We start from the raw sequence: 14,355 nt of genomic DNA, 5'->3' as shown, positions 1-14,355 counted from the left end.
TGTAAAATGCCACCCCCATCATCTGTCACAGCCACTGAATTGTGCACTTAAAAATTACAAAAAATTGCTCAATGAGATAACAATTGTGTTATCATTGTGTTTTTGCTCATTTTCCTTCTATTCGTACGCTATTTTTCTCCATGATACAGCTCATCATCAGACACATCAAATATGTATGTGTTTCCTTGTCTCCAGTTATTAAAATGGAAGCCCATCCATGAGGGCTGGTATGTTGTGCTTCATTAGCTTCTTTGCCCTTAATGTCTAGAACAGTGCCTGGCATGGAGCAGATATTTAGTAAATGTCCATTGAGTGAATGTATTTGTGCTGGAGACATATGTACATCCCTTACTAAACAGGAGTGGAAGGCCAAATATCTTGTCATTCTATGTTATCAGTTAGCTATACTATAAATGCCTCGTGACAGACAACCACAAAACCTTAGTAGAGTTCAGCTAATCTCGACGAGGCTCACTCATGTGTCTGCAGTCAGCTGTAGGGTGTCTGAGCAGCTCTTCTCATCTTGGTGGGCTGGCTGACATGCCCAGTACTTCCGCTGACAGATCTAGATGGCCTCAGCGAGGATGACTTGGATGAGTCTGTCCTTCTCCATGGATCTCATCCTATAACAGGCTGTAGGGCATGTTCTCATGGTGAAGGCAGAGGAAGAAGAACAGCACACAGAAATGCTCAGTTTCACAGCATGCATTATTTTTTATAGCATCCCATTGGCCAAAGTAAGTCACATGGTCAAGGCCAGGGAGAGCATTACATAGCTATGTGATAGAAGGCACAGACACAGGCAGTCTGAAGAACTGGGACCATGAATATACTCATCCTGCCACACGCTATGAAATCCTGGCTTTTTTGCTTGTGGGCTGCACATCTCTCCACCCTCTTTCTGTAGCCCCACAAGTATTCACATCTGCTTGAGCCTTAGATCCAGTCACTCCAGCTCTACAACTCAATGTCTTATTTTTAGATATTGAGTTGTAGAACTAGAAGGGTTGGATCTAGTTTTTAGAAAAAAAAACAAAAACCTCATTTTCACATAAGGAATCCAAAATGTAAAAGTTAGTAGAAGTTAAGGGGTTTTCTCATGGTCCTCTATTGGGAAACATTAAGTACGCTAGAGTATGGTGTTGTTCTCTGAGATGTGTGTACCCCATGGCTCAACTCAACATTATCACCCTTGGGGCCTGTGGTAGGCAGGAAAACAGCCCCAAGATGTCCACATCTAGTTCCCAGAACCTGTGAATGTGCTAGGTTCCATGGTGACCCAGGGGTTATGTTATACATGGAATTAAATTTGCTAATCAGTTGACCTTAGATTAAGGAGATTATCCTGGATTATCCAGGTGGGCCCAGTGTAATCAAGATAGTCCTTAAAAGTAGAGGGCAGCAGGAGAATCAGAGGTCAGAGTGAAGAGATTTCTGACTTATGGCCATGGAAAGGGCGGGGAGGGGGGCACGAGGGTCAGGAGCAAGGAATGCAAGCTGGAAAAGGCAAAGAAGTGAATCTCCCCTAGAACCTCCAGAAGGAGGACAGCACCTCATTTCATGGTAGTCCAGTGAGACCCCTTTCAGACTGCTGAGCTCCACAATTGTAATATGATAAGTTTGTGTTGTTTTAAGCCACTCGGTTTGTGGTAATTTGTTACAGCAGCCGTAGGAAATGAATACAGGAACTGATCTTATCCCATAGAACCCAAGTGAAAAATGAGATGTGTTATTGGCAACTGAGTGGCCCTTTATGTCCCATCTGTTTTCCATGTTGGCCAGTAATCTTTTAAAAGGTAGTGAGGAACACCTTAGGAATTGAAAGAAAAGGAGAAATGTTAAAGGAGAAGAGGTAGGTTAGTTACTGGGACCCATATTAAAAAAGAAACCGGTTATTAGGGCAACAGCTTGGAAAGCTAATGTTCTCAGGAAGCCCCGGCCCCACAGCTTGAGCCTCACATCCCAGGGCTACTTCATTCTACCTTTGACCAGCCCCTCCCCCACCTCCCTCTCTACTCTAAACCATGGTAGAGCTTCTAACTCAAATCCCATCAGCCATGATGGGGACTTGAGATTGACCCGTACTTGCAATGGCTTCCGTAGTCTTGATGACACACCCAAGAGTGGGATTGTGGGGTTGTCAGGTGTGCACCACTCCCACTTTACCAGATACTGTTTCCCAAGATGGTTATGTTAGTTTATTTAGATCCCCACTCGCAGCAGTGCTGACGTGGTCTGGTTGCCTCTGCATTCTCATCCACACTTACATTGGTAGACCTCTTACTTTTTGCCAACCTGGTGGAGAATTGTTATCTCATTGTATTTTCAACTTGTTTTTCTCTTAATTATGAATGAAGTTGGACACTATATTGATTGGTTTCTTTATATATTTATTCAGATTTCCTCTTCAATAAAGAGTCTGTGTAAATCTTTTGCTCATTTTCCTTCTATTGAATTGACACCATCTTATTGATTTTTAGGATTTCTTTATATAAAATCAGCTATATGTGAAACAAATGTCTTCTCCCAGTTTCTGGCTTGTATTTTAACTTCTTTTTGGTGGCCATAGGACTGTGTGTATTTTTGTGATTTAAGAACTATTTTCCTATCCTTGTGGATTAGACAGATTTCAGCCCATATTATCTTCTAAATTTTTCCAGTTTTGCCTTTGCTAGGTAAGAAATCAGTCTATCTGTAATAGATTTTTAAGCATGGTAGGTAGGGGCTAAATTCATTGTTTTATGAGTGTATAATGAATTGATTCAGAAAATTTTATTGAAAGCCTATCTTTCCTTGGTCTGCAATGCCTCTGTTATAAATAATATTTAAACTTACATGTGAATCAGTTTCTAGCCCTCTACCTGGCATATTTTTTGTTAGTTATGTCTTGCTGTATAACAAATTACCTCAAAATTTAGCAGCTTAAAACAATAAACATTTATTATCCGAGAGCTTCAGTGAGTCAGAAATCTGGATACTGCTTAGCTGGGTGCCTCTGGATTGATGCCTGTCATGAAGTTGCAGTCAGGGTGTCAGCCAGGGGTGCTGTCTCAACTGAGAGCTCAGCTGGGGAAGGGCATGCTTCTGAGTCCACCTGTGAGTTGATGCCAACATTTTCTCTCTCATGGGTTATTAAATCAAGGTCTTGGTCCTTTGTTGGCTGTTGATCGGGGTCTCCCTCTGTGACTTCTCATGGGGGCTCTGCATAGGGCAGCCCACACTTGGCAGCTGGCTTCCCACAGAGCAAGCAAACAGAGTGAGGAAGAGAGAAGCCACAGTTTTTTTGTAACCTAATTTCAGGAGTGACACCCCATCATTTATGTAGAGTGTTAATTAGAAGCATGTCAGTAAGTTTAGCCCATGGTCAAGGGAAAGGTATTACACAAGCACGTGAATATCAGGAGGTAGGGATCATTGGGGGCTGTTTTAGAGGCTGCCCACCACACTTTTTTAGTCATATAAATTATTAAGTTTCTTAATATTAATCTTCCAGTTATTTTAAGTGACTTTGATAGGATTGTTGTTCTTTCTTTATAAAAACTGTCCGTATTCAAAATAAAAATAGAAAGAGAAAACAGGCATTCCTTGGAGTGGATTTTTGGAAGTACACATAATGGAACTTTCAAAGTGATAGGAAAAAAGGTAGAGATGTGAACTTTCTCCAGGTGACTGAGTTCAGTGTAATTATAGTTAGAATGTGCCATGTTCTTAACTAGTTTATCTCAATTTTCCAAACTGAATATCATGGTGTATTATAGGAAACATTTTACATGTTAGCTCATCATTTATGAGACTCTCTGAGACAAAACAAAGTACCTGCCATCTCCTTTATTCATTTTATGCAGTTCATGGAGCTCAATGATGCTAAAACCATATCTCCGGTGTCATTGAAAATGGTACTTGGAACAGGATGAGAGGGTTGCATTGTAATAGCTGTTAACAGCATGGCTTCTTTTTCATTTAAAGCACAAACATCTGCCAACACACTTTCATGGTTACCTAGTTGAAAGAAATTCTTAGGAGTAATTATTTTGAGTTGAATTGATTACTTAAAGATTAACTTTAATACACGCAATTGTTATGTTCCTCAACATCCTAGTTCACAGCTTCCTGTGTACACTCCATGGAAGGAGGATGGTTTTAGTTGTGGTTGAAGAGATTATTAAAAGGACTTCATCATCAGTAGAGCATCTTGACCCGGTTAACTTTTTCTTTCTTCTTTCAGCTTTGTCACACCTGTGGAGCAGCTTTAGTTTGTACTAATGCTTAGCTTCAGCCAATAATTTGGAATAGATGAGTTCAGATTTCTGGCACTGTATGAACATTGCGATTAGAAACTGCATAGTTCTATGTGAGCCTCCTGGTTCCTTCTTTATTTCAAGGTCGTGTGTGTGTGTGTGTGTGTGTGTGTGTGTGTGTGTGTGTCTATACTTGTCTATACATCTATGGCTGATACTTAGTTGGCAAAAGAGAGACCTACATAAGTTCTAGAATAATTTTCTTAAGTATGGATAATAAGAAAACCTCCTCTTTTGAGAAAAAAAATATTTAGTAACAATAAAGAAATAAAAATAAATGTATCTCCAGCTAAGATGCCAGATCTCTGATAGCATACCTTTGGCAAAGCTTGCAACCTCTCATTTTTTGTAGAACTAGAGAAGTTATGTAAAAACAAATGACAATGCAGTACTGTTAGCAAAGATTTCTATACCGTGTTATTAATTCTAGATCTGATTCTTTTGTCCTGCAACATCCCCCTTATTTTCATCAATGTAACAAGTCAAAAATTAGGAATATGTAAGCTCATTTGAATGCACATTGGTGCTAAGTTAAAGATTAAGAACTTCAAAGAAACTGGGGGTATTCAGATAGACTCCCACAGCTAGAGGGTTAGGAAGGCATTGCAAATGCTGAGCGCCACCTTTGTCCACTCCTTGTTACCTGGGACTCACGCAGCAGTTTGCATTAGGGAAGCTTACCTTAGGAGGTGCTATATTTTGCAGTGTATAATGCAATTGTGATCAAGATAGCTTTCGAATATGAAGGTAATTTTGTATTTAAAGTAAATCTTTCAAAATCAGGAGATTTTGAGGTTCTTTTCTGATAGTATGCTACACCGCATAATGTATATTTTAAGAAAACTTCCTCTCATTGATCACATATTTGGTTTTTTTTTTTTTTTTTTTTTTTTTTATCACATATTTGGTTTTGATAGATTTCCTGCACAGGCCATATGTCCAGGCTTTGTTAAAAATAAAGATCCTAAACTCTAATTTATCTTGAGTTATGAGCCATCTAATTATTTCTCTTCATCGCTGTTAGATTCTACTTCAAGCTCTAACAGTGCCTCTGAGCCATGAGAAAATTTTATACATGAGAAATATTTTGAATCCAGTAAAAAACATGGGGAGCTGAGTTGTTTTCATATCTGAGTCGGATGAAGCGAGGTCTTATATAAAGCCATAATTAAGTGACGGGCTGATGCGAGCTTTGGTGTTTGATATAATTATTTCTTTTTTCCATTTGGTGCAGTTCGAGTCAGAGGGTTGGGCACTCTGAAAGAGAGGCTCATGGAGGGCACGTCAGATCTTTTCCTTTGGTGAACGTCAAGGCAAAATTCAGAATATAATCTGAAATGCATTTGATCATACGGTAGATAGTTTAATAATTCATGTCTGGCCTTATTAGCAAAGCCTTGTGTTTACTGTGCTATCACCAAAATAAGATAAAAAATCAAGGTTATAGTGATGTGCGTGTGTATGTATGTATGTGTGTTCCGGTTTAAAATATTTTCTTTGCCTTTCTAATGACAGCAATTATGCATTTGAGGTGAGAGGGGGAGGAAAAATTACATAAGGATAATGTCTGATTTATAATTGCTCATGCCCAAAAGTGATACAGAAGGGCTTGACAGTACGGTGCTGTCATCATGTAACTCTGTGACAGAGGTTTTAAAATGTAAATGCCCTCTCAAAACAAATGAAAACATGTAATTGATTCCACGTTTAATTGCTGTGGCCATTAAATGCCAGCGTACCAGTAATGCTCATGGACAATGCATAGGACATTATTTACATAGACTATAAAAGCTAGGAAATACTAACATCTTCGGTTTGGAGATAATTAGGCAGTCCTGGTTATATGATATTAAGATGGTCCCAATTTGAGGCATGTTTAGAAGAATAGTGGAGAAAGGTAGCTTGGCACCCTCACTCCCCTCAGTGCCTGCTCTCTGGCAGTGACACCGAGCACAGGACCGAGGTTGCCTGTCAATTTCAGGAAGGGAGCTGGCACGTGGCCTATGATTTCAGGGCCCTGTGACACCTGCAGGTGTCGGGGACAGAAGAGCTCATTTAGAAGCTGCACTGCAAGATGGGAAGACAGGTGGCAACTCTCTTACAGAGATATCTTTTATTTGAGCAGAACCAGACCAACTGTTCCTCATTAAAACACATTTTGCAACATGTTCTAATGTGAGCAGATCACGTATGTGTGCGTATGTTCAGAGAATACTCGGGAATGTACCATCTACAGGTCACATTTGCAAACTCTCCACAAGGCTCAGAACTGCAAGGCAAGTGTGCAGAGTGCGCCCGACCTGAGGCTGGCTCTCCTGGACAGTCCTTCCGTAGAGAAACACAAAATAGCACCATTGCCTTCCTGAGGTTGTGTAGCAGAGAAAGGGGGAAGTCTGTTTGGTCTTGATCTTGATAGTCATTTTAATAATTAGGTACTGCCATGATTTTTTCTTATTTCTTTATATTGCATTATCAATGATAGGTTACTGCCAAGGCTAACCTTAGCGTGATTAAAGCCCAGCCTCTCATCCACTTCACCATTTATTCCTACTATCTGTAAACTGGGTGAGTACTTAAAGTTGGGATTTGTTCATGTGAACTACCTCCCTAGGAGGTTGGGTGGTATAAAGGAGAGAGGGATCTAGAGTACTTAGAGCATGGTGGGCACATGGTGTGTCCATAAATATGCTACTTAGAATTTTTGCATAGAGCCTGTCCTCCACTTTTCTTACTGGATCCTTATGCTTCTGGTTCTGTGGCCTTAATCTTATATATAAAGAGCCAGGGTCCGTAATGACCGAAGGCTCGACCAAACACCAGAAGTCAGTGCTGGGTTGCCGTGGTGACCCAGCACTGACTGCATCTGGTGCTGGCACAGTGATCCAGCACTGACTGCCGAGGGGGCTGCGGATCAGTCCTGGAGAGAGGCCTGCAGAGAGAGAGGCAGGGTCTGATCCGCAGCCTCTGTAGCAGCTGTTGATCAGCTATTGCCTCTCTCTTTCTCTCCAGGCTTCCCCAGCAGCCGTGTCTCGGTTTCTCTCTGGACCTCCTTGGGGTCTGCTAATCAGCCCTGCCTCTTTGACCAGGCCCAGAGATGCTGTCTGGCATAGAAACCGACCAATCAGAACCTAATCTGGGTGAACTGCGAAGGCAGAACCTAACATGGGGGCTGAGGAGGGGTTTTAAGGGCAACAGCTGTTTGGTATAAGGTATAAGAAAGCAGTTCAATTTTTTAATGACCACTTTGGCAGTATAGTGCATATAGCTGGCTATCAGTCCAGATATAGGGATTATGTGTTTTTGTCTGCCAAGAGCATCTCCTCCTGCTGAAAAAGGCTTCCCCTCTCCCCCATTTAAGCAATCCTATCCTATATAATCAATCTATACTAATAAAAGGGTAATATGCTAATTAGACCAGGTCAACCGGCCATCTTCTGGACATCAAGCTTCCTTCCGGACAAAGCCATGGTGGTGGGGGCTGAGGCAGAGGCCGTTAGGGGTGATCAGGCTGGCAGGGGAGGGCAGTTAGGGGTGATGAGGCAGGCAGAGGCAGTTAGGGGCAATCAGGCCGGCAGGGTAGGGCAGTTAGGGAAGAGATCAGGACGGCAGGGGAGGGCCGTTGGGGGTGAGATCAGGCTGGCAGGAGATGGCAGTTGGGGGCAACCAGGGTGGCAGGGGAGGGCCGTTGGGGGTGAGACCAGGCCAGCAGGGGAGGGCAGTTGGGGGAAAGATCAGGCCTGCAGGGGAGGGCAGTTGGGGGCAATCGGGCTGGCAGGGGAGCAGTTAGGCATCGATGAGGCTGGTAGGGGCGTGTTTAGGGGGTGATCAGGCTGGCAGGCAGAAGTGGTTAGGGGCAATCAGGCAGGTAGGCAGGCGAGCGGTTGGGAGCCAGCAGTCCTGGATTGTGAGAGGGATGTCCGACTGCCGGACTGCCCCCAAGGGGTCCCAGATTGGAGAGGGTGCAGGCTGGGCTGAGGGACATACCCCACCCCCCCTCAGTGCATGAATTTCATGTACTGGGCCTCTCTCTCTCTCTCTCTCTCTCTCTCTATATATATATATATATATATAGGCCTAAGCGACCAAAAGACCGGTCAACTGGTCGCTATGACGCACACTGACCACCAGGGGGCAGATGCTCAACGCAGGAGCTGCCCCCTGGTGGTCAGTGTGCTCCCACAGCGGGCACGCTGCTCAGCTGACCGAAGGGCGCCAGACACCGGCCTCACAGCTGCCAAGCGCAGCTGCAGTGATGCGAGCCTCTCCTGCCTCCGCAGCATTGCTAGGAAGGACGGCAGTGGCAGGTGCAGCAGGGCCTGGATGAGTGGGAGCTGCGCGGTGCACCTGTCCATCCCAGGCTCAGGCTCCTCCCCGGGCCGCCCGGCTTCACACACTACTACATCACTCGGGGGATTCGGACTTTCAGTTTTGGCCCGATCCCCAGGATAGGGCCGAAACCGGCAGTCCAACATCCCCCAAGGGGTCCCATATTGCACAAAGGCACAGGCCAGGCTGAGGGACCCCACGAGTGCACAAATCTGTGCACCAGGCCTCTAGTACATATTATAATATGCAAACATTTTTATTTATTTATTTTTGTTAATTCTCACCTGAGGATATTTTTCCCCACATTGACTTTTAAAGAGAATGGAAGGGAGGGGGAGAGACAGAGAGAAACATCGATGTGAGAGAGACACATTGATTGGTTGCCTCCTGTATACACCCTGACCGGGGCTAGGGATCAAGCCTGCACCTAGGTACTAGTACATGACCTTGACTGGGAATCCAACATGTAACCCTTCAGTCTGAGGACCAACACTCCAACCACTGAGAAAAACTGGCCAGGGCAACAATATGCAAATATTTTTTATGAGAAAGAGGAGGAACTGCAGGAGAAGCCTCTTCTGAACAGCACGGATTTCTTCCATTGGAAGGCCAAGCCCATCTAGCTCCCAGAGAAGGATACTTGCAACTATATGAGATTGTAACTGGAACGCAAAGGAACAAGTAGAAATGCAAATATCCCTTTAGAGAACATTGATCCACCATCTCCTAGGTGCCCTCTCCTTCAAGTCCCTGTTTCTTTTGGATGAAAGAGCTATGAGTAGGACAACTACGTGTGGCCCTGGAGGACCATTTGCTCAGCAAGCAGCTACCTGGGACGGCCTACATGAGCTCAGAGAAAGGAAAAGGATTTAGCAGAAGCCCAGCGCTGGAGGCCCCCTCTTCCTCCACCAGGAAGCTTCAGGGTCACTAGCCATACAGTCACCAGGGGTAGGGGTGCCCCGTGCACCCTGCCGTGTAAACATGTAGAGCGTCAGGCTTCTGTTGGACAGCGTTCTTTTGTGCGGCTAGTTCAGCTCTGCTGAACTGAGCACACTTTCTGGTGGGATAATGAGATCATTTGAGGATCACATGTGCCATGAGTAGCAGGCAGTGATGTACCCCCGAGATGTTCATGTCCTAATCCTGGGAACCTGTGAAGGTTACCCTACCTGGCAAAAGGGATTTTGAGGATGTGTTTAAGTTAAAGATCTTGAGATTATACATGGGGTCCAATGGAAATCATCGGGGTGCTTATCAAAAAGCCAGTGCTAGTGGCCTTGAAAGTGGGGGAAACTGGGTGAGTACTTAAAGTTGGGATTGTTCTAGAAGCCAAATGGCAGACCTGGGGCTTGTGGCAATGTGTTAGAGTAGCAATACAAAACGTGTTAGTTTGCTACTTCTCTGCTAGTAAATTGTTGTCTCCCCCCAATGATGCTGTTTTATATTTATACTGTGTATGTAGCACTGGTGATATTTGATTCTTTGTCCCATTTACCTTACAGTCTAATAAGAAATACAAGAATAGGTAAATGGCAATTCATATGGAAAGACTATTTATATATGTGTGTATATATATCTCCAAGGAATATCCTTTCAATTTACCTGTCCCCTCCCCCATGCCGGGCCCTGGGCATCCATGGGAGAGCCAGGCCAGCCCCCCTCTCAGGAGCACACTTGGGATCATGCAGGAGACAGCAAGAGACAGGCCATGCACTACTGTTGATAGGTGCCGTGATGGGAGCCAGCCAACGGGACGCTCAACCCGAGAGGGGTGCACCTAACCCTTCCTGCTGTGCACCAGTGGAGGGCGGCTTTCCTGCTGGGGTGTCCTTAAAGAACATAAGAACAGAAGGCAGAGGGCAGACAGTGGGTAGAGGGGAGGTGGCTGGTTCAGGCAGGGCACAGAACAAGGGCAAAGTGTTTTAGGTAGAGTTGTGGGGTTACAGTGACATTTTTCTTTCCTTTGTAGTTTCCTTGACAACAGCATTACCGTAATATTAGATATCGAAAGAAAAAGCAGGTGAAAGTGGACCCTAGCACATCTGAGAGTTGAATCCCACTTCATAGCTTGTGGAACCCAGTCTCCCCTTCTCACATCGGATGGTTTCATAAAGCGCCTTTCCAGAAGGTTCACTCACTGAGGGCTGGGAATAAGAGGTGCTGACTTCCCAGTGGGCATAGCTTCTCCCTGTGGGCGAGTGCTATGAGGGTGGTACCCAGGACAGGGCGTTGTCATGTTGGGACTATTGATGAGTGCTGTGGTCCAAGTGTTTTCCAAGCCACACTACTGGAATGTAAAAAATAGCAGCCCTTAATTTAAACCTATACACTGGCCGGCATGGCTCAGTAGTTGAGCATTGACCTATGAACCAGGAGGTCATGGTTCGATTCCCGTTCAGGGCACAATCCCCATTGTGGGGCGTGCAGGAGGCAGCCAATCAATGATTCTCATCACTGATGTTTATCTCTCTCTCCCTCTCTGAAATCAATAAAAGTATATTTTAAACCTATATTCCAGGTACTCTGCCTGGGCTCTGGGCATGTCATTTCTAAGCCTTTCAACAACATCAGGTACATATTGGTCTCCTTACTTCACAGAGGAGCTGGTTAGGGTTAGAGAGCTTAAACCACTTGCCCAAGGTCACAAGGCTGATGAAGGTCTGAACTTGGGCTCAGTTTCTGGTCTGCTCATTCATTATGCTGTGTGCCTCCTGATGGTATGTTTAAGGGACAAATATAGCTTAAATCAATGAATCACATTTGAAAAACAAATAAAATAGTGACTTTGCAATTGTGTTAAAGGAATGTCTGCAGTTTACATATTCCATGAGAACCACAAGATACCTTATTTGAGTTTTAAATGTTTAAGACACTCTCTCATTTGATTCCCATAACAACCGATTGATGTGCAAATACTAACAGCATCTCCATTTTACAGGTGATTTTGTATGGCGGCAAAGAGAGGATAAGGGTTAGGGTTCGGGTTAAAGTCCAGAGCCCAGGCACTTAGGATTCCTAGAACTGGTCCCAGTTGTGCCTGTGGGTGTTACATGTGCTCAGGGTAAAAAGCCTGTCTTTCCCTTCCCCAACAATAAGTATGTAACTGTTAGAGAAGGGGCAATAATTAGAGATGGACTTTTGTTACCATCTAACCAGGCTAAGCTTTCTCCACTGTCTTCATTTATCTTTAATTGATTGAAATCTGATCCCTAAAGTTTCTGAACATGAAAGTTGTTTTTGGTTTATATACTTGGTTCTACTGTAACACATCAACAAAATGAAAAGGCAACGTACTAAATGGGAGAAAATATTTGCAAATTATATATCTGATATCTAATAAGGGGTTAATATCCAAAATATATAAAGAACTCATACAATTCAATAGAAAAAAAAATGAACAGAGGCTCCGAATAGACATTTTTCCAAAGAAGACATATAGATGGCTAGCAGGTACATAAAACGATGCTCAACATCACTATCCTCAGGGAAATGCAAATCAGACAACAGGAAGGTATCACCTTACACCTGTCAGAATCACTATTCTTAAAAAGCCAAGACGTAAGTGTTGGCAAGGATGTGGATAAGGGAACCCTTGTGCACTGTTGGTAGGAATGTAAATTGGTCCAGCCACTGTGGAAAGAGGTATGGAAGTTCCTTACAAAATTCAAAATAGAACTACTATGTGATCCAGCTATTCCACTTATAGGAATATTTCCAAATATTCAAAAACACTAACTCAAAAGGATATATGCACTGAAACTTCTCATCACAAGACAAATAAATGTGTGACTCGGCATGGTGATAGATGTTAAGTGGTCTTACAGTGGTGGTCATTCACGGTGTATACAGACTTCAAGCATTAGGCTGTACACTTGAAACTAAGACAAGGTTATATGTCAGTTATATCTCAATGTGTTTTTTTTTAAAAAAAGAAGTTCCTTCTTGGGACCCATTACTTGATTGATAGCATAAGGGGCTTTCTTTGCATTTTAAAATTATTTTCTCCTGTGTCTCTCTCTTTCTAGGAATTCAGAAGCAGGTGTGGGGGTCCCCTGAGCTCCATGTCCCAGCACGACTCAGCGGGTTCCAGAGTGGGGCTGCGGCTGCGAAGCCTCCGTCAGGACGGAGCACTGACGGTGTCTGTGGGCCTCGCCCTCTTTGCTCTTCTTTTGGCTCTTTTTGTCAAGCTCTATAATTAAAACACAACTAAATGAAGCATCTGCAGAGAAGAATAAATTCCTAATTAAAGTCTTCAGTGAACAGGAAGCAACCACATCAGTTCTCAAAGGGCAGTCATTTGTACTGGCCTCCTGTCTGCCTTTTAGCCACACTTTTTGATGAAGCTCACCCTGTCTCACGTGGAGTGGGGCCCACTGGTTATTCGAGCTCAAACTTCATAACAGCTCCCGTAGCCTATCTTTCACATTAAGCTCCTTTTGGTTTATTTTTAGCAAGAAATGCAAGTGGCTGCATCCTCTTTAAATCGTCAATCTTCAGGTCAGAACCTGACATACAGGAGTGGGCCTGGTCACCTCTTCCTTATGTGGGAAGACTTTTCAACCTTTAATAAACATTTTTAAATGCATCTCCTTCTTTATGCTTTGTCCGGAGTCCTGATGCTACAGACATCTTATTTCTCGCAGCAGATGTGTTCCTGAAAAGTTTATAGCAAAGCCTACTTTTGGACCTTCAATCCTTTCGGAATGTGTGGGGGAGGCGGGTGGCTGGATGACTCTGCCACTGAAAGGACTCTCAGCAGCGGTGGAGAAGTGAGGAAGTACCAGTTCCTTAGCGCCCATGCACTTTCAAAAACGGGATTAGTCCGGTTCACACTGTGCCCCTTTTCGGACATTTTTGCTCGATTGCATCAGAGGTTTATTTCTACCTGCCATCGTTGGCCTTTACTAAAGGAAGTGGCTTCTTTCATAATGAAAGGAATTGGCGTAATAAGAAATCATCAGAATTTGAAGAACTTATTTGGATTGTATCAGCACAGGGAAATCAGGTGCCCTGTGGTTACCATAGGACATTTTTCCTCTTTAAACCCACACCCTTGTTCAGCTCTTCCCTTTATCACAAAATGTTTCAGCCTTTTATGTGTCTTATAAGGAATCCGAATTAAAATTTAATTATGTCATCAGTTGGTGAGTTTGCACATTTCTCCCGAAACTGGTATGTGAGTCTAAGAAGAAATCACATTTAAAAAACAAAGTCTGGGGGGTGGGGAGTGAAGGGGGCCTAATATATGGTGACAGTGACAGAAGATGATTTGACTTTGGGTGGTGGGCATACGGTGCAGTATACAGATCTTGTAACATAGAGATCCACATCTGAAACCTATATGCTCCTATTGACCAATGTCACCCCAATTAATTTAATATGCGTGCCAAGATGAAGTCCCCCTCAGGTGGGGTACCCAAGTAAGCATGAGGAGCAGAGTCCCTGTCAGCGTGTGTAGAGCAAGAAGGTGCTCTGTTGTGTTAAGCCACTGAGATTTGGGAGTTATAACCTAGCCTATCCTGATTCATACAGAGTCCGTCACCATAGGACAGTTGACCTGCACTTTGTAAATATAGCTGCTGTTGTGCCTCATATTGGTCTCAGGCTGCTATAATAATGCCATAGAGTGGGTGGCTTATAAATAGTAGATATCTCCCTCCCTCCCTCCCTCCCTCCCTCCCTCCCTCCCATCGCTCCCTCCCTGCCTTCCTTCCTTCCTTCCTTCCTCCTT

The 14,355-nt window shown here is 43.8% G+C and overlaps 1 protein-coding gene across 4 annotated transcripts in view; it reads left to right on the top strand.

Annotated features, from left to right (window-relative positions):
• Positions 1-13,761, top strand: part of CDKAL1 (CDK5 regulatory subunit associated protein 1 like 1) — a 628,254-nt gene extending 614,493 nt beyond the window's left edge. For 3 of the 4 annotated variants that reach the window (XM_006093747.3, XM_023758088.1, XM_014460023.2), the window contains one exon: positions 12,650-12,837. In XM_006093747.3, coding sequence (XP_006093809.1) covers positions 12,650-12,823 — 174 coding nt within the window. In that variant the 3' untranslated portion in view covers positions 12,824-12,837. Of the gene's footprint in view, positions 1-12,649 lie in introns of all 4 variants that reach the window. The other variant, XM_006093745.3, reaches the window with a different exon arrangement.
• Positions 13,762-14,355: the final 594 nt, after the last annotated feature.

The sequence above is a fragment of the Myotis lucifugus genome, unplaced genomic scaffold (assembly GCF_000147115.1).
Source record: "Myotis lucifugus unplaced genomic scaffold, Myoluc2.0 scaffold_122, whole genome shotgun sequence".
Classification (NCBI taxonomy): domain Eukaryota; kingdom Metazoa; phylum Chordata; class Mammalia; order Chiroptera; family Vespertilionidae; genus Myotis; species Myotis lucifugus.
Note: the sequence above shows the minus strand (reverse complement) of the source record. Positions and strands in the feature narration are given on the sequence as shown.